Below are 20,383 nucleotides of genomic sequence, written 5' to 3' on the forward strand. Positions count from 1 at the left end.
ATATCTTATTCATAATGCACATCAAACAGAGGGAAAACAAGATAAACATGGCTTGTCAAGTAGGGGAGACTGGGGATGGTTGTAACAGGGCCATTTTCATAAAGAAGGTACTGTTACTGTTGAAATTTGAATTATGTAACTTGTATTAGAGTGAAGGGTAGTCTCTTGGGTTAAATGTGAGGCATGTCATCATTAATTATTTCACACCATCATGCTGCTATAGTGAGCTAAACACTGGCTGACAGGGGCGGGGATGTTTGTAAAACCTTTAAATAAAAAAAACAACTAAAAACAACAAACTAACCCCCATGACATCTTAAATAAAAGACTTGTATTTCGGACTCACTCCATGTGAGGTACTATGAATCTGACAGGTGCAGATTTGCGAGTTAGACCTTTATAGGAATTGGTCTTTACTGTATGTATTTTCTTATTTCACTCTTATTATTACAACTTACTCTGGTAGTGGAGCTGGTTGTAACAATGGAACTCCTTGCACATGACATCAAATAATGAATCCTGTAATACAGTTTGAGAAGTTTGAAAAATTGCTATTTGTAATCAAGAACAAGGCCACTTGGGGCCACAATTTGAGAGCTCTAACACAAAAATTCAGCTCATAGCTGCTTAGTCAAAAAGTGTGTTTCCATTGTGGGAACTTGGGTTGAAACCTAGGAGGTGGGAACATTTACAGGAACTCCCTCATAGTTGGTCCTCAGCCTTTGTGTCTCTGTCGCAGTGTAGGACCCTTGGAGGACCCACTGGATTCAGGAGTTGACATTCTTCTTTTTCTCCTGCTGCTGCTGGGTTTAATGCTGTGTTCATGTGATGTGGGACGTCGAAATTTCCAAGTTTGGATGTCGTTCTTCTGACTTCTTTGTGTTCATGTGCTTTAAAGTTGTAAAGTGAGAACTACAAAGAAAACTGGTTGCATTTTAATTCTAAGAGCGTTTAAACAAGATGTTGATAGCTGTTTCTATTTGTAAATTATAAAAAAGTTTCTCGCAATTGACCAAATATTGAGTTTTGCCTGCTATGATTATATTTACGATGTCAAGTCGGCAACTGGTGTTTTAAAATTACCTCTGAGTTGCCATGTTTTTTCCCGACATAAGAGGCTGTTCATATGAATTTTCCCAGTGAGAAAGTCATCATTCAGATTATTCAGACATCACATGCGCACAGCATTAAAAATGGCAGTTTTATTGTTGACGTCCCACTCAGAAGTTTTTTGGGGTCGCACTGAAGCACCTTTCCCAAGGCAGGGCCTTGGTTTACCCCTGTAGAAGTTCTCAAATTGTTCCACAGGGGCAGTTCCTGTGATGGACCCCATAAAACTACCCCCGAGTTCCTGCAGTGGAAACGGGCCTGTTAAGTATGACAGTCATCCCCGATCTCCCCTACTATTATTATATTTGTGTCCATGTCAGTCATGGATCACTCTCTCACAGCTGCATACTGTAATAGTGTAAATGTAAACCCTGTGTGTAAATGCCTGTTTTCTTGTAGTGATTCACACACAGGAAGGTATTTTGTCTACTAAATCTTTGCTTACACAAGACACTTCTCTTACCATACCTCCAAGGCATTTTGATACAGCTAAGAGAGCTCATTAACTTTTTTGTTAATCCTTGTGGTGTTTTTTTTCCGCTTGGCTGCAATGTTCACCATGCTGGGTTTGGATCTAGTTTATGTGGCACTTTGTTATTAACAACACAGTACACCCCAGTAAGCCTGATGTTTTACCCAGTTTTTGTGTTGTAGGAAGTCCAGAGTTATGCTTGTGATTATATTGGATTTTAGGTTGATTCTTGTTAATCTAACCACCAATGTTAAAGGAAAAAAGTTAACTTTTTAATTCAGAAGCAGCAGTTATGATTGATTGTCCTCCACAACACCACATGGGCCTTTGGTGTTTTGGATACAGTTGATGGTATTTTTGTGGCCACCCTCACATGCTCCAAGGGATGTGAAACATACATAAATACAACTGACTAAGCACAAGTGGATTTCCCTTACAAACCTCGACACGACTTCATAGATTGATGTCATAAAATGTTACAATGCTGACTGATTTTTAAATCAAACCAGATTTAATTCAAAAAGCAATTTTGATTTTGGTTTGTTCGAGAGTGCTTGGCACAACAGAATAACTGACTCTAACAAAACGAGCACAATTCAAAAGCTGTGCGTCTAGTGCACTTGTGCTTTGTGGTGGTGGTGAGCGATGGGAGAAACATGAGAACACTAGGGTAGGGTGCAGGAGTAGAAAGCAAATAATAGACTCCAGGGAAGGAAAGAAAGGGATAGGATTGGCTGGTAAGTTAAGTGAGTTTGCATGTTTTAACCTGTTTACCACAAACCACATGTAGCCTACAGTACTTTGAAACACTTTCCAAAGTTATAGGTTTTTCATATTTTTGAATCTGCTTTCCGTACACAATTCTTCGTAGTATCAAGACAGTCTAAAAGTACAATTGCAGAGACTTGCTTGAGCTAGATAACCCAAAAGATATTATTATTTCTGGTCAAAATTACACCGTTTGTAGCACGGAAATGCAAACATAAGCACATTGATTTGGAAAAATTGTAGAAATACATAAACATATTGCCTGTAATATCATGTTTCTACAGGGAAGTTGTTGAGCATGGAGTTTGGGTATGCAGTCATTTTATCAGTTAAGTGGAGCCAAAAAAAATCCACATTATGCCAGTGTGGCATAGCTTGGGAGGAGCTGTGCACCTGGCAACCACTCAACTGAGTGTTAATGCTGAAGAGACCTGTCAGTAAAACAGACTAATCCTTAAAACAACAGTTCCCTCCTCACATCACCTTTTTTTCTCTTCAGTCTAATGGTACCAAACAGCCATTATGAGGGCGTCATAACAATAACATAACAACGAAATTTGCTTTTACCCGTGGTGATGCTGCTTATTCAGGAACTGACTTTAAAATCCCAGATGTTGCGTGCAGACCATGGGCTGCCTAAATTGTAGGAAATGTAATTGCATTGTATCTTAGCATGCAAAAAGATACCTTAAACTTTAGTAAGGGCATAGTAGTTTTTGTTATTCCCAATTATCTTCCTCTTCCTTGTATGGACGTATTCTAGCATCCTTTCAGATATTTCTAGAATTTGAAATATTCTCATCTTTTTTTTTTTTTTTTTTTTGCTGTGGTCTGCTCTAAAGTCATTTTGAAAGCCTTCCATCTTGTCCTTGTGTTTGCCAGGTCTGTATTCCTCAGAGAGCTTGGAGTCTGTCATCTTGTTCTGACAGTGATGGATTGGAGGTTCCTCACGATTTAGCATGCGCTTAAGCAATGTAATGTGGAGGATGGCCTCCAAAGTACAAGAAAGATGTAATTATGGAGCACAGGCAGAAAGTAGAGCAATCTCCAGGAATTCCTTCCAATCTCTGCTTTTGTATTTCTGGACGTTTGTTGTCGTGCTTTGTGGGAAAACAACAGAGCTGTGGTGCTCTGTTCACAATTCCCTGTAGACAGGAGTGGCAATGAAACAGCAATTTATGTTGACTGCACAGTTTTTGGGCGGTAATTTATGACCTGTAAAATCGGCGCACCCTCTCAGTAGGTGTGGTGGTCCTGTTTTTACGACTCCTACTCTGTCTAGTGGTGGGGTTAACCCTGGCCGAAACACAGCTGGTGTGGACTGAAGAAGGGGTCTCAGCTGCTATGAGAGACCTTTCTCAAGCTTGAAAATTTCCCACCATTATTTCTTGTTGTTCAGACAGAGCAGATCCAGCCTTTTAACTTTTTTTCATGTAGTGTGAGCACATGAAATTCTCTCTGACAATTCACTAGATCCTGTTTTGACTGTAGTGTTGGTGACTATTTTACCAAATATTAAATTATGCAACACTTTAAAGGAATACTTCACTTGCCAAGTGACCATTTGTATATAATTTTCTCACCCTGTATTACACTGTATTCATGAAGAAAACTTTGGTGCTTTCAGGATTCACAAAAGTCATACGATAACACAAACTAGTGATTGAGGCAGTGGTAGTTTGCCATTTTTGCATTCTTTGTTCACCAGAGTCATGCAAGAAAAAACAGATTATTCTTCCTTCAATGTTACAGGGGCTGAGAAATTGACAAATGATCATTTAATGGGTCTTAATGGATCTGGTTTTGTTTAAAAAAAAAAAGACAAGTCAGACAATAGATTTTGTTAACTTCGTGGAAATATCATTTTCATGTGTCTCTTTTGTAAAGGGATGTTAAATACTTGTCAACTTGTATTTTGGGTTCCCCTGCCTATGCTAACTATTTTCAGTATTCACAGACATGCTAATATCTGAATATCCATTTTAAACACATTACTCAAAATATGACCAAATTCCACACCTGACATTTTAAACTATTCTGTTTTAGTATTATGTTATTTTGCTAATGTTGTGACTTGTGGCAATATAGCAGCCCTTTTATATGGATGTTTTTCAGTTTGTGTTGACACGCCTTGTTGTGTGTGTTAATTAAAGGCCCTGCCAGCAATGGCAGTATACGCTAGGTGTGATTAGAGACCCACTCCATTCATTACACGTGCCCCCTTCTTTGTACTAAAGATTTCCTGTTTTCCTCTTCAGGGGTCTGGATTCTGCTGAAAAGAAATTTTAATCAGACTTTTACAGGGAACTTTAAAAAAGAGATTTGAACCACAAGCACACCTATTTGAGAAATCCCAACTACTCTTTGGCTTTCGTGAACTTATTGAACCACTGGGATAATTGCTTTGACTCCATGCCAGAAAATGTACCCCAGAAACTCTATCATGATGGGTCTAACTCTTACTTCATCCTTTTTTAACCATGGCTGTCTGTAAATGAGCAGTTATATATTCAAGTAGCTATTATTTTATCAGACTTAAATGGTTGCTGGCATTTGTTTACACTGAGATATTGCGTGTAGATAGTGAGTGCAGCTCTGCTCTGAATGCCTCTCTGTGGAGGAAAAATGAGTGATGCATTCCTCAAATTTGTGCTTTCCAAATGATACCGCATGCCGATGTAATCCGAGAGGAAATGACACAAATGTGTTTACAGCTGGCCTGTCCTCCCATGTTAGCGTACGCCTAGGCTAAAATACGAGGGCTTGAATTTAACCTTTGCCTCACACGGAAGTATAAATCAGGCCGTGTGAGTCGTCTCTATGGGTGTGTGCATCAGTGTTTATTTCTGTGTATCTATGTTAGTTTCAGCCCACACAGCCATATGATACAGACAGGAACTGACTATATTTAAGCTTTCTGTGCTCACGCAGCTTATGTTTCTTTATGGGGCTTGTTTAGTGTAATCAGGATTCTTTCACAGGAACACCTGGGTCGGACAGCACAAATAGGCGCACCTGGTTTTGGCCTCACTGGAGCAGCATAGGATTAATGTCAGGAAGAAAGCAGGGATTTCCTCCCTCGCTGCAGGAAAAAGCGCACACAGTTTGATGACACATTGGAGTGCAGTAAATGGTCTTGTTTCACAGCCGTGCAAACTGGCAGTTAGGGTTACATTTCATCTGGTTTCCTTGAAACTTCTCTTCTCCAGGCTTGTGGAGAAGTTTTCCTTCGGATTTAAAAATCTTACAGTAAGAACAGACGCATGGGTTTGGAATGCACGGGCAGTCTTTATGTCAATCATCTCATATGTTTGTTCTCTTCAACATTAAAAAGCTGCTCCTGCAGGGAGTCTTCAGAGTGTTTGTGTAACCAGAGCACAGGTGCCTGCTGTCATGCCATGCCCTAAGAGGATTTGTTTTTGTTGCTCTCCAGAAAAGCCACTGGTCCAAAGGAATGCTCCTGTGTTTTTCCATAGTACTTCTGTAGTGTTTGCCGAAGAAAGCAAAATCCCAAAGGCGAGGCACTGACAGCTGCGCATTTAGTCAGTTCTCAGCCTTTCATTTCACAGACCTGTTGAGCTTTGACTTCGCCAGGTAGCCCCAAAGTCTCATTTAATCCCAGACAAGCAGTTGAGTTTAGTGCGTCGACATGAGCCGAGGCTGTGCAATGCCTTCTCGTCTGTGTTAACTCTGCTGCTCATCTGCTTTTATCCTGGTGTTTGCATGGTGGATCATTTTCCATTCAGGCAGAGGGCTATGAGGTGAATACCTTGCTCTAATGACTCGGCCTGTTGAATGTTGAAAGAGGATATTGCGAGGCCTTCTGTTTGACTTACAAGACTGAAGGGGCAATAACAGCTTGTATGACAAGTGCCCTTTTTTTCCTTGCCCCAACAAAAAGGAGTCCCATTATAGGAAAAGTTCTCATTGCAGAGTTTTCTACCATTTGGTGCCCATTCTTAAAATAAAGCCAAACACTGCAGAAAAAATTTTGGATTATTAGTGGAAAAAGAAAGTGCTGGATAACTGCAAGAAGTACCTTGGCAAGTCAGAACACCTCAACTATTGGACAAACTCCCTTTTCCACCTGAGCTGAGGCCCACTTTTCCATCCACTATATGCAGCCGAGGTCACTCTAGAAGGTTTTTTATGAGCTCAACTGCAGCCTGAAACTTATTTGAAAACCCGTTGAAGGGTTACGGCTCTCCGCTCTTGGGAGTTCTTTGTCTAAAAGCCTCCTGAGCATAAAGAAAGTGTTGAGAGAGCAGCAGTTGGCTCTGTCCTTAAAACGCTATGTGCCTGTGAGGGGGAAGTGTGTAGCGGATGGCCATTTTTAGTCTGGATAATGTGCCTACAGCCTGAGGCGTATGCTTTCTAAGGTATATTTTTCTTAAGTGAAAGGGGATCAGACTGCGACAGTGTCATATTTACTCACTCTGCAGGAAATTTAGGCCAATGCTGTTTATATTATTCTATGACTCAGAGTAGAAATTCTGGTTTCAGAAACAGCTTTTCCATAAAAGTCGTTGAGATTTATAGCATCAGTATCAGGAGACAGGATGTGAGATTTGGTAGGCTCCCCCTGCAGCTAGTTCCTGGCGTGAGCTCAAGCGGGTCTTATCTATGCATCAAGATAAGGGAGACTCCCCTCGTCTGTCGTTTGAGGCCTAGCCCGAAGAAATTCCTTATACAGTTATTCAGTCTGGAAACCTCAGACCGACGTCCAGAGACAGACAGTAAGGAAGCAAACGATCTTGTTACAGACGCCCCGAGGGTGGTGGAGATGCGGGCGGTTTAATGACTCCCCATACAAATTTGAGGCTTTGCCATATGTTTATTTCTTGTATAGTCAGTAGTGGTATTTCATTCTCAACAATGAAAGTGTAAAAAAGAAGTTTCCAGCAGACTGAAGTCACACTCCTGTCATGAGGAAGAGGGAGGGACAAGGTTAGTGACGTAGGGGGAAACATGCAAAGAAGGGAGGGATGGAAAGAGGGCAAGAAAAGGACTCATGACTCTCAGGAGGACTCGCTTTCACAGGTTTATTTTGACGAACCGGAGAGTCACAAGGCTAGAAACGTGTATTTATGCAGCCAGACTCTAAGGGTTCCCAAGGCATGTTGTTTAAAATTCATAATCTATTCTGTAAACCTAATTATACAACTTTCCGTGAAGATAAAAGGCCTGTTTGTGCTCTACGCAACCTCAAATAACGTCAGTGTTGGTGAGGGTCTACTTGTGACCACTCTGCATCTTCGCTAATAGATTTTTCCTGTTGGGCAAATGTCTTCATGATTTGCCATTTTTTTCTGTCACTGTGTTATGTAGTATGTAGTTTTTCTGCCCTCTTTGTATCTCTGTAAATGGGCTTACGGTGCCATAAAAAGGGTGATTGCCAAGCCCAAATGAAAGATGACTGCAAACTAGGTCATGTGGCGTAATGCCTATCTGTTTGGCGGCATCTTGAGGTTGCTTGAAGTCCTCTTGAACATTTTCCTCAAGTATGTTTACAGTCCAATTAAAGCACAATATAATTTTGTCATAGTGATTTTCCAAATTATATTTTTACTTTTATGGTCTATTTTGTCCACACATTGGTTGCTTGTCTGTCCATCTTAGAAGAGGAATTCCTCCTTTGCTCTTCTTGATTTTTCTTTAATTTTTTTTCCATGTTAAAGTGGGGAGAAATTTTCGTTATTGGAATCAAGGGTTTGCATAAGCTGCCAACGTTATCAGCCAAACATTATGAGCTTCCCCAAACTGGTGTTAACTCGTAAGGTGTTTTCGTCCACTCTCTGGATTGACTACATTCCTTAATTCACACAGGCCTCATGGTAAATGCTTCCCATTGGTATGCTAACTATCCAATATAAATGAGACTTTTGTGACCACAATCTTGGGAGGCCCAGCGTCTCTGCCTATATCATCAGATCATGTGTACACAGGCAGTGATAGAATTTGCAGCCTTGTACATCACCATGTTTTAACATCTGCCGTTCCAGCATTGAGAAGCCTGCAAAACTTAGTCAGTGAAACACAGGAACCGTTTGTGCGTGCACTCTCTCTGAGCGGCAGGGAGCCAGGCAGCAAATCTCCAATGAGTCTCCACTGTCCAACCCTGTAATAAAACAACCCCTCAACACCCCATAATGACTCCAATCTGGCCCTGGGTTGTGGGTGCAACTAGCATGTATGTCACCCACCACATCCCCTCCCAGCTGGCCAGAAACATACACTAACCACAAGTCCCTGCTTGGGTTTTCTGCCGGGAGTTAACAGTGCTATTGATTCCCCAGATCCCCCTGGGAGTAGTTTGGGGAGAAAGACGGGAACTCACGGGGACTCGGGGCACAGAAAGTGGAGCTCTACTTTGCAGCTTTGTGTGCAGCGAGTCAGCTTGTGCTGTGCATGGGGAATAAACTGGATAATAAAATCTGGTTTTATTACCCAGGGAGGAAGCAATCAAGAATTCACACTTGGACTTGAATATTTTCAAGCTCACTTGTATTTCTGTGGTGATAAAGTTGAAAATGATGTCAGATTTTTTTCTGTAAAAAGAATGTGTATTTGTTGCTTGTATTGCAGGAGTATGCATGGAATACCTCAGGCTACTTATTATCTACACTGTGTGCAATTGTTGCCTCATATTGCATTACATTTAAAACGATGTTAGCTGTAACTATTATAAGTTCTCTGAAGAACACTTTGCGTTTTCATAGTATTTGGACTTTGTTTGGATGTGCTTCTATAAAACTCTTACAGCTCCTTTTTGAGATAAACCCAAATCAAAGATTTGGTTGTTGTTGCTTTTTTTATTTTGTGAATAAGCATACTTTGTGTCAGTTCATTGATAGATTTAAGCTAACCCTAACCCTTGTGTTTGATCAAAAAAATGGATTTATTATAAGAATACATTGACATAATGTGGCGGTTACGGGAAAAAATCTGTAAGTGTATCACCAGTGAGTCACAGCTGCTCCAGATCAGATTACGATGCATTTACCAGGTAAAGTCAAAGGAGCTTCACAGAAAGATTACTCTTTATCTGATTTTGGCTGCTTGTCTCAAGAGTGCTCAGATGCTGCCAGTTTAACATGAAAGCAGATACATCGCTGAAGTTCAAGTTGTTTGTCTTCTGATCGCCTCCTGGCAGTGAAAAACATTCAGTGACTGGAAGCTAAAGGGAGCAAGAGGACAAAGAGTTAGACTAATATTGTTATCTGTCGAAAAGTAGCAGTATGGCACAGATCCACTTGTTGAAAAAGACCCTAGATTCCTTTTGAACTCACTTTCCTATTTTCATTAAAACACATTCATTGGTAATGTTTTGAGTTCTGTGGCTGGTTATCTATAGTTAAAAGTTATTTTGCAAATTTAACATTTCCTGTATTAAATTGAACTTGATGTGATAAGTTCATAGCAATACCTAAGCAACCAACAATATGTACCACAATATGTCAAGGTGAGAAATTACACACAGGTGTTTTTGGTGCAACAAAAGATATCGTCATATTCAGACAATAGAAATAATTATATGATAGACATAAAAAGTCTATAGTTGTATTTTTTTCTGTTTCTACGCATTTATACATATTTTTTCTCTTCACAGAATTTTGAACAACAATAAGATTCAAGAACTCAGAAATGGATCCTTCTTTGGATGGTCTACCTTGGAAAAATTGTAAGTATTATTGTTATTGTCTCTTCCCTTGTGAGTGATGTGCAGGGACATTTATGCATGAATGTTTGCAGTCATGCATAAACTTAGTCTTTGCTACTGTGTCCAGCACATTACAAAGTTAAACATACTTTTGTGCTTGGTTTAAGTAATCTTAGCTTGAAAAAGTGTTGTTTTCTTACCTTACATAGCAGATATTAAGGCTGTATGTGTCCATGAAGTATTGCCTTTTTGACTCAACAATGACCTGGCTTCTGTTGTCAAAAGACCATCACAATATTTCACATTGTATCTATCAGTGCATTAGCAAGAACCATCCATCAGTCCACAAGTGAAGCTGTGGCTTGTGGAGTAGGAGGTTTGTAAAACACATGTTGGCCTCATGCCAGTGGAACATCCAGGTCATTGGAAATGAGTAGGCACCCACACAGCACTTGGCCTCAGTCTAGATCATCAGTCTATGGCGGAAGACTGGAGATGGTACTAGAAAAGGCTAATTATAGATAGAGCCCCTAGGGTTGGTTGTTGTCTGCCTGGCGACATACTCTCAACATACAGCTGCTTGGTTATTCTGGGGATGGGGCCTACTTTCTTAAAGGCAACCTCATGGCTTCTTCTTTACCTTTTTGAAGGAGGAAACTATGGCAAAGACAGTGTGGGGAGAGGAATAAATGCGTTGAAGACATTTACTGGTATAGTCATGTATGTTCTCTGTGATGCCGAGAGATGTCGTTCACGCCATGTGACTCTGACACTGGAGATTGGAATGTCATCACTAGTGTTTCCTTCCCACCGAGATTTCAAGAAAATGGCTCTGGGCCCGCACATATGGGTGATTTATCACTGTGGAATGGCTTCATGCAGATAAAATAACCAGACCATTAATGGCCGTGCTTTTACCCAAGGCTACAATAACACATGACTGCATAGATATGGAATTCTAAGGGCATGTTTCCCTTGTCATTCTTCTCGGTTAAAAAGACCTGAAATATAGAAGGTATATCAGGGTAATTTGGCCACATTTAGCCTTGGGGTATGAGTTCAGAAAGAAGATTTAGGTCTAAAATATGTTCCTTGTGATGTTGTGATATAATTGATCAAACATACCCATTGTTTTATCTTTCTTCTCAGAAAACCTTCAAACTTCCTGTTTTCTAGGCCATATTTGCTAAAAAAAATCAAATTTTCAAACTACCTTTTGTGAATTTTGGCATACAGAATTGTCATGACAAACACGACATGTGACTGTACTTGTCTGATATACCTCGCAGTCCTTGCAAAGTTTGAATTTGTACCTTTTCAGTATAAAGCACCTGCAGCATTTCTTCTCTTTATCCTGTGGTCATAATTTGTTGTGAAAAGCTGTCCAGTATGACTTTTCTTGAGTTGACTCCCATTTTAATAAGATGCATCTGCCTATATTGCTTGTATATTTTCAGGAGAGTTCCCTATTGGCTCTTGAATTGGGTCAAATGTTAGTTTTAAGAGCTCATGCCCAGAGGATAAACATCAGGCTGTGTGTTGAATGTGTAAAAAAAGCTTTGATCTTTCTCCACATAGAAAGCCCTTAAGGCTCTTATGTGCTTTGTCTGTGAATGGCCAGTCGATTTGGTTGTAAACTCTGTTCTGCCTGTCGTCGCATCAATCCGCTGGCAAGTTTACCTCCAAAAGCAGCTCCCATTGTACTTCGGAGACACCACCCCACTCCTGTCCACCCTCACCCAGTCAAGCGAGATCACTAGATGGCTTGCTCGCTTTTGTCATTGTAATGAGGCCAAGCCAAGGCCAGAGGTGTCAGCAGTACGGTTCCCAAACACACTCTGAATACTGAAGCCTCTCCCTCTCTGAAACGTCCCTACACCCGTCCTCCTACCTTCAATCAAACTCTGCTTTTCTCCTCAAACTCTCCAGTCTGTTTGAATGAGCTGAGGCTCTCCATCTTGCCTTCCTCCCCTCCTTCCTCTAGCCATCACAGCTTTTTTATTTAAGCCCACAAAGAAACTCTCATTTGGACTGCCTGTAAGCAGTCGTGAAGACTGAGACAGCAGCTGGCTGTGAGTGCCAGAGAGGGGCAGAGAATTGATTATGCCTATCCGGCACTCTGCGTGAAATTGCAAAGTAACTGTGGAGACCGCTGTGTTTTGTCAGGGGCCAAAGGTGCCCCTGCTTGGAAATAAGCCACACAGAATCCCCATTATCACTCTACTCATAGAAATAGGAGCCAAGCTAGGCGACCGTCACATGCTAATTCCTTGCTAAATCCGCTGCTGTGGAGGAATGCTTATTGTGGAAAACGGAGCAAGGATAACGGCTCTAGTGTGCAGTGTTGTTCTGAAGAAATGATTGTTGTCTACTCATGAATGGCACAATGCTTGTGGAAGTAAGTTTTTAAGCAACTCACACTTAAAGTTGGTTTAAAATGGAAATTGCAAATTGCTTTTACCATGTGCACAGTTTAAAGGACACTGTTGGCAAAGCTCACATTTGCTTAACCAGTGGGATTAAAGTAAAATCTTCTTTTTAAAACTTGGTTTTCTTTTACAAATAAAAAGTGTAATTCCTGACCAATAAAATGCTCCCTTGCCCAATTGAGTACACTCAGTAATTTTGTTGCTACAGCCTTATTCGGTCTGGTATGACCAGAGGATTACAGTGACTAATGTTACGTAATGTTTACAATTTTATATAACTATTGCTGTATAACTGACAGCACTGAGTTAGTTACAAGACTTGCAGGATTTACCACATATTATATTTATATTTATTTATTTATTTATTTATTTATTATATTTTCTGATTTTGGAGCCAGACTGTTCATTAGGAGCACTGTTAAAAAAAAAAAATACACTTGGGTTATGAATAGCACCACACTCGAGGAGTCACAAACAAAGCAGTGGAATGCCAGACGCAGTGAAAGTAAAACTTAAACGCTCATTGTACTGGATCTAAAAGTTGACTTTTACTTTTTTTGTTGTGGCTTCTCCATCTTGTCCATCGATCTGATCAGCTCTGACCGTATCAATGATCCACGCTATGAGGCAAAATGCCACTGATGGATAAAAATAAGTCATGATAAGATTTGCCTGTGCTGCATTCAAGGACCCACAAAAATGTCTGAATTTAGAGAGGGGGCACAGAATGATCAACAAAAAGGTATACATGCGCACATCTGCTTCTGCAGCTGCTTCTGCAGCTGCTGCTCCTCTCATCCATCGATCTGATCTAATCAGCTCTGACTGGATCGACAGATCAGTTATCCACCCCGGGAGTTAAACTCACTCATGAAGAGTTCTGCCTGCACTGTGTTCACAGACCCGCAAAAATGTTAAGAATTTGGAGAGGGCACACAGAATGATAAAAAGGACACACACAAAATAAAAAATGCAGGAAGTTTGATGTGAACACTCCACCCTTACTCAGCTACTTCTACACATAGATTCTAATTATGAGAAAAATTCTGACTTATGTCTCTTTTCCACTGCCGTTCTGCTACCTTTACGTTAACAAACCTATCTAACTGTGTCCACAAGCAACTATTATGGAATAATGGTAAATGCTGAATTATAACAGTAGCACAAGAGATGTAATATGATTAGCATGCTGACTAAGTATTTTGATTAACATAGCAGTATCAAGCTCAAGTTTGCTGGCACAGAACAACATAACAGACAGCCCATAACGAACTGTCCCAGTAAAATCCCTAAATGTATTAGATCGAGTAAAGATGCATTTTATTGCATCTGAAATCGATGACAGAAAGTTTGGTCAGTGCTACTTTGAGAAGTTGCATTGTATCGCTAGATTTATGCAGCGATTTTGTACAGCAAGGAGGGGATATATTTTTTATGGGTTCTTATTATAAATTAACAAGGAGCCATCCATCATTCTTTACATCTGGAGGCTTGTTTAGCACACGTCGGTTCTCCTCTCTCCTCAGAGGGAATGTCAACATCATGCCAGGAACCCTCCATGCGTATATAACCTTCCAACAGAAAACAATGCTGAAAGCAAACTCGCACAGAACCCAAGCTCATCGTTACTACATGTCACATGCGTTTCAATATTATCAATAATGGCACCTTTTTGAACATGTTATGCACACTCTTAAAAATGGCAGCAGCCGCAAAACCACCCTCTGGTTTGGGGCAAGTTCAAGAACAGTTCAGGAGCACACAGAGAAATATTCAGCCAGCTATTTCAATTTGAGCATGTCCTGAAAACCTGGCATTTTTCTCTGTAAGTAGATTTAAAAGGTGCCAGATCATGTGTGGTCAGCGGTCTTTGGAATCTGAAGTGCAATTACGGATGGTTAAGCATGGCCGGGTTCACTCTGACTCCCCATATTTTATCCACAAGTATTGGGATATCACAGAGCTACAGTGTTCCTTTTTTGTCATTAGTTGTGGTGGTTACTCTGGACAATTTAACAGGTTTCCCAGCGTGACTGATAGCTCTACTGAGAGGACCACCAGCAAACATCATTCAGTAACGCTGCCCTTTGCTAACTTTTTTTGAACAACTAAACTTAATTTCCTTTTTTTGTTTGTTTTTTTTAAATGACATTAAAACGTTGACTAAATGTAATTCTCATGTTTGATGAACAGAAATGCATACAAGTCAGAAAATCAACATTGTTCTCTAACCTAATTTTGTGGTTAGCCCATCTGACCGGTGAGTCAAACCAGAGCAGGAGAGTTTTTCCCTTGATTCACCAGCCAGTTGCAATCTGAACTTAGAGAGAATGGCTGATGTTGTTTGTGTCCTGCTTTCCTTCAACTGCAACTCCAAGCAAAGTTTACATAAAAGTAAAATAGCTTCAAATTAGTAGACTCAACATGGCGGTTTGCAATACACACTCCCAAAATTGGCTCTCGCTGGTAACGAAGGTCGTATAAGGATGTTTTTGATTTCTCTGTCCTGCCCTCTCATTTCTCTCTCAACACTCCTGCCCAGAGAAGCCAGTTTTGCTAGCACACATCAAAAGCTTTAACAAGCAACAGTTTTTTTTGCCCATGACTTATCTATGGCCACCTACCCACCTTCAGATGACAGCTCCTCGACATCAAACGAGCAGAGTTACCCAGAGGCCCTTTGTGTGGGTTCAGGTGGTGACTAGAGAGCCTCCTGAACCTCCACTGTAATGAGTGACTAGGCAGTGCCAGCGCAGGTGAGCGCCACAGGAATTCATGGACCGCAAGCCTTTGAACCTCAGGGGAGGGAAGTCTGAGTGTGTGTGAGTGCATCTGTGTGTTGGAGGGCATGTGAGAGCTACAGAGCACCTTTGAGGGTCAGGTTGTCAATTATAGCAGCTGTGTAGTGATGATCCGTGGGTGAGGTTGGTGGAGGTTCGGGTGTTCAAATTAGAAATGCATGCCAAAGCAAGATATGCTCCTGTGGGTAATATTGTAGACATATTGTTATTATGGATGACAGTGAATTGGTATTATTATGCTTTAAGGATGGTAATCCAAGTCTTCCTTCGCCACTTTTAATTGCTTGCCATGTTGATACTTGCATGAAATACTAATTTTAAAAATCCAGTGGTAAAGTGGTAAAGTGGTCCATGAAATAAGAATATTTAAGGATAAGTCTGCAGATAAGTGAACCCCTGTCTGCATATATTTTGTAAGTCATCCTATGCGTCCTTTTGTCACGTGTGTGTATCATTCTGCGCCCACCCCCCCCCCCCCACCCCATGCCCTTCAAAATTGGATCTGAATATAGAAGGGGGGGGATTTGAATGCAGCACAGGCAGAGCTGTTCATGAGTTCTGTTTCTCCTCAACAGCAGTTTGATGGATAAGAGGAGCGGCTGCTGCAGAGGATAGTGAAAGTGAACTTTTAAACCCAGCACAGTTAACAATTAAGTTTCACTTTCACTGCACCTGACATTCTGCTACCTGGGAGTATGGTGCAATGAATAACCAATAATGGTATATATATTCCAGTAGTGCTCCTAATGAATGGTCCAGCTCCAAAAATATCAAATCAACATGTACATATTTTGATTGTGGCTGGTCGCCACAAATAAATCCATGTGTAGGAAGGCCTGTATAATATGCTATTTTCACAAGTTCAATTAAATTATCAATTAATCTTCTAAAAATGTTCCTGATAGTGGTTTAAGGTACAAAATGTCAGTAAATAGTGGAAACACTGTGCAGAAAATACCATTTTATTTGATTATCTACCTTGAACACTAATAACGCAAGAACATATTCACATGTTGTAAGCTGGAACAAGTGCCATTTTCTCTTTAAAAAAAAGACCTTCTTAAATCGTTAATTGATGAGCAGATTTGTTGCAGATTCATTTTGTGTTGTTTGATGATTGACTCATCACTGCAGCTCTTCTATTTTGTTGCCACTTATAAAAATTATCTTTTTTTTTCTCCACAGGGACCTGCGGAGTAACTTGATCAGTCGCATTGAACCAGGCGCTTTCCTTGGATTGCCAGCACTCAAAAGACTGTGAGTAGTGGTAGAGCTTCTGCAGCCGCAGTGTCTCTTTTAATGTGGTCTCTCTGCAAGTGTGTGCGTACTCTACATTCATACATTTAGCCCTGCTGGGATTTCACTTATGTGTCCTTTATATTATTGCAACCAAAAGAACTAAATTCCAGCTTTTTTAAAGGCAGTTTGGAGTGTTTGCTTTAATTATTTGCCGTGTGAGAATATGAATATTGAGACTGAAGAGGCGCCTCTCGTTCTGTGTCCTCTTGTGAATATTTGTCACTTTGAAATGTGGTCGAAGCCTTTTTCTTTTGGTATTTCAAATTGGTAGAGTTGTTGTGTTGTGGTTCCAAAGCTTATTTAAATTCCCAAGCAGTCAATGTAGTGTCTGGGCTGTGCAGGCTGTATGTGTAAGTGTTATTTTTAATAGCATTCAGTCAGAGACTGCTTTCAGAAATGATGCAATTATATATTGTATTTAAAGCAGCTGTTGTTTTTGTCTATCTATGTAATGTGCTGTGCGTGTTCTAGCAGGTCCAGAGTGTATCCAGTGTCCATAAGGGAGCATGGTCAAGCAGCAGTCTATTTCTACTGCCTTGTTTTCTCTGGCCCACTGCCAGAAACCACTGCAGACAGCATGAGGCCTTATATACTTTCACACACTAGGGGAAAAAGAAAAGGGAGGCGGATATATAAATGTTGGTGTGTGTGTGTGGTGTCTGTGAATGTCATGTGATGATAATTTCGATACGCAGGGAACACAGTCCATCTGGGATTTGTGGTGTGTAAGTGTGGGAGGTCAGAAACTGCGTACGCAAGTGTATAGTTGTGTGTTTCTCTTGTGTGCATGAGAGAGAGAGTGCACAGCATGAATTGGAATCATCCGACAGTACCCAGCCGCTGCCAACACAAACTTGAGCTTGGCTGCTGCTGCGGAGCAATAAGAGCGAGACAGGAAGGCAGTCAGCTCTTTGGCTCAAGCCCGGCCTCGTTTCCCCCCTTCATCCCCACTGCATATTCATGCCACACTCATGGATTCATGCATGTCTATATGTCTTATGCATATTAAAATCTTAACCCCCCACACTCAAGCTATTCATAAAGGCTTTGCTTATCACCACAGAGTGATCTGCAACCTCAAATGGATATGTGTGTTCCAGAGCACAGTTTGGTTTTGCCTGAGGGCTACAAAGTTTAATTGGCCCCACCACCCGCCTCAGTTAATTTCAAAGGGTAGTTGTCACTCACTCGACTGTGGAAGGGAGGGAGCACAGAAAAGGGAAGACGAGCAAAGGAGAGGATGAAGTAGTGCTGGACCCTGGGAATGTAAACACAGATCATCAAAGGTTGGCATCTACCACTACTACTCCTGACATCCACCCTGTTTTTCTCCCCATTTTTGTAAAATGGGAGTGGAGTTAATTGGAGGGATGCACGATAATATCGTCACGTCATCTGTATCGGCAGATATTGGCTTTAAAATGAAATATCGGGATTGGCCAACATGCTGATTTCTGTAAACCAATATATCTATTTTTTATTCCTGACAAAGTGAACATGTGCAAAACATCAACCCAAAGTTTGAGTATTTTGATTTTATTTTGCACGACGACTGAATATTACATACATTGACAAGCGAATTTCAAGTCTCCATCTGCTGGTGGACCATGATGATAAGAGTATGCATAATACAATGTTAATTCCCCTACAGAGGAGACTTGATGATCGCTAAACTTAGGTGGGGAAAAAAGTGGATATATCAATATCAGTATCAGTCATCTGACAAATGAGTTGTTATATATTGCCATAGCGGATATCGGCAAAAAAATTCAATATTATGCATCCCTTGTTAATTGGCAGCAAGATGTACATAAAAATAGATTTTTACCAAGTTCTTTTTAATCACATTTATTTGACATAGCTTGGGCACATGCTTCTCTACGTTTCTCTTTGTTTTCATCGCTGACATTCCTCTCGACAGCCTTTGATTTCTCTCAGTATTGCCTAATTAGATTTCTTCTCATTTCAAGACGTGCCATTTGGAAAGCCCATTCGTCTAGTGTGTTCCGTCACAGAGCAGTGACAGGGGCATTTAGAGAAAGAGCTGCAGAAGTTTGGATAATGTGGGTTCTACACATTGAACACATTTGTCTTTTTTGACGCACAAAGGGTAGTTTTTAAGGAATAGTTGGAGTTTAGATGTTGTAAACAAAGTTAGCCGGTCCTATTTTCATTGGTTGAGAAACACCTAAGCTTAATATATACTGTGTAATGCGTACTGTGGCTACATGCTTAGGCTGAGTGGCTATGCTGTAGACTAATCTGCAGATGGTGTGCACCTCTTCAAAAATGTAAGTATGGACTTACACATGAGCATCACAAGATCTATGACTGGTCAGCACGGGCTGTCTGTTTGGTCTGGTCTATCTAATCTACCTATTTGTTTGTTTATTTTATTTTATTTTATTTCATTTATTATGTGCTGGGAAGGTGGGTGGGAGTGGGATTCAGGAGGATGGTTAGGAATGGGATGGAGGTTATTACAGGCATTACAAAGCCCTGTTTCCTTCACTGTTTTTGTAAATGCTGTTAAATCTGTGTTAAAACTACTAAAGAGAGTTAGAAAAGAAATAATGTCCATGTCACGCTAAAACCAGATCCACAGATGAGAAGCCTGGCATATAAAGAACTCTCCACCTCACCCTCACAACAGGACAAACGTCTGATGTAGGAAAAAAAAAGCCAGTTGTCTGGGTTTCTTTTATTCGTGCTGGGAGCTCCAATTTAGGGTGCACTGTTGGTCACACCCTCTGGGAAAGACAAGTGTATCCCTTACTTCTCTTTTCACACAGTTACACACAAAACATATTCAAACTCTCTGTTCTCTCACAACATATAACACCCAAACTCCTCTGGCCTCAGCCCTCTATACTCTGCATTCCACCAACAGCTGAACAGTCTTGAGCCTAATCACATCGGGCTATTTTTGCTACTGCCCCTCATATCATTCACAACAACTAAAGCGCTGCACTAAAACAGTCCTCCATGCTGTTAATGTGTCACATGCCGGTGGTTGAAAGATGTATTTGAGATTAGTCTTTGGTAATGAATACTATTAGACTTGTAAAAGCAGATGGAGATATAGCCAGACAAGAAAATCAGTGATGTGTGGATTCATTTCCAAAAAAAAGTTAGTTATAAAGACTCCTAGCACAGTAAAAATGAGGTAAAGTAATAACAGCATCAGTCCCTTGATGTAGCTGTAACTCTAGGATTTGAATCTAGGCGATAAAGTGAGATGAAAGTCTGCCTTTAGCTAGGGGAGCCCCCTCCCTCCGCCCGTTCACTTCTCCCGTGTTATCCTTCCCCTGACACACAATGCTTGCACAAATTGGCAAGCCTGCAAAAGGCGGCTTTTTCTTCTCTTCCAAGTGGAACTAATAACCTCACACAGTAAATTCCCCAGCTGGTACCTTAAGGACCAACACCAATAATTACATAAATGTTGGGATGTTAGCATATGCCTGACAGTCATTTTCCAGGTATCATTTTGCGTCGCATTCCTGGAGCACCCCAGGATACAGTTTAGCTGGTGGGTTGAGGTAATCTTTCTTTTCCCCCAGGCTTTGGTTTCTTTTCTTGGCACTTTTTCAATGATTGGATCATTCACAGAAGAATATGTGTTGCAGCAGATGTGAAGGTGCTCAGTCTTTAAAGCTGTGAGTCACTATGACGTGTTGCGTTAGATGTTATCTCTCTGGGAGGTTTAAGAACCTTAAATCTGATTGTTGGATAATAACCACGTCGAATAACTTTTCAAAGCTATGTAGGTTTCAGCAATTTTCAAAGCTGCACTAAAAATGTGTTGAGCAAATGTTTTTCCCTTATTTCTCATCTTGTTAAT

At 40.7% G+C, this 20,383-nt stretch overlaps 1 protein-coding gene across 1 annotated transcript in view; it reads left to right on the forward strand.

The window, feature by feature from the left end:
- The window catches only part of adgra3 (adhesion G protein-coupled receptor A3), a 36,129-nt gene that overhangs the window by 1,335 nt on the left and 14,411 nt on the right, over positions 1–20,383 (forward strand). The window contains exons 2-3 of the mRNA XM_042512178.2: positions 9,960–10,031; positions 16,426–16,497. Of these exons, the coding sequence (XP_042368112.1) occupies positions 9,960–10,031; positions 16,426–16,497 (144 nt within the window). The remainder of the gene's footprint in view (positions 1–9,959; positions 10,032–16,425; positions 16,498–20,383) is intronic.

The sequence above is a fragment of the Plectropomus leopardus genome, chromosome 23, assembly GCF_026936395.1.
Source record: "Plectropomus leopardus strain MGB_pleo_1.0 chromosome 23, ASM2693639v1, whole genome shotgun sequence".
Lineage (NCBI taxonomy): Eukaryota > Metazoa > Chordata > Actinopteri > Perciformes > Serranidae > Plectropomus > Plectropomus leopardus.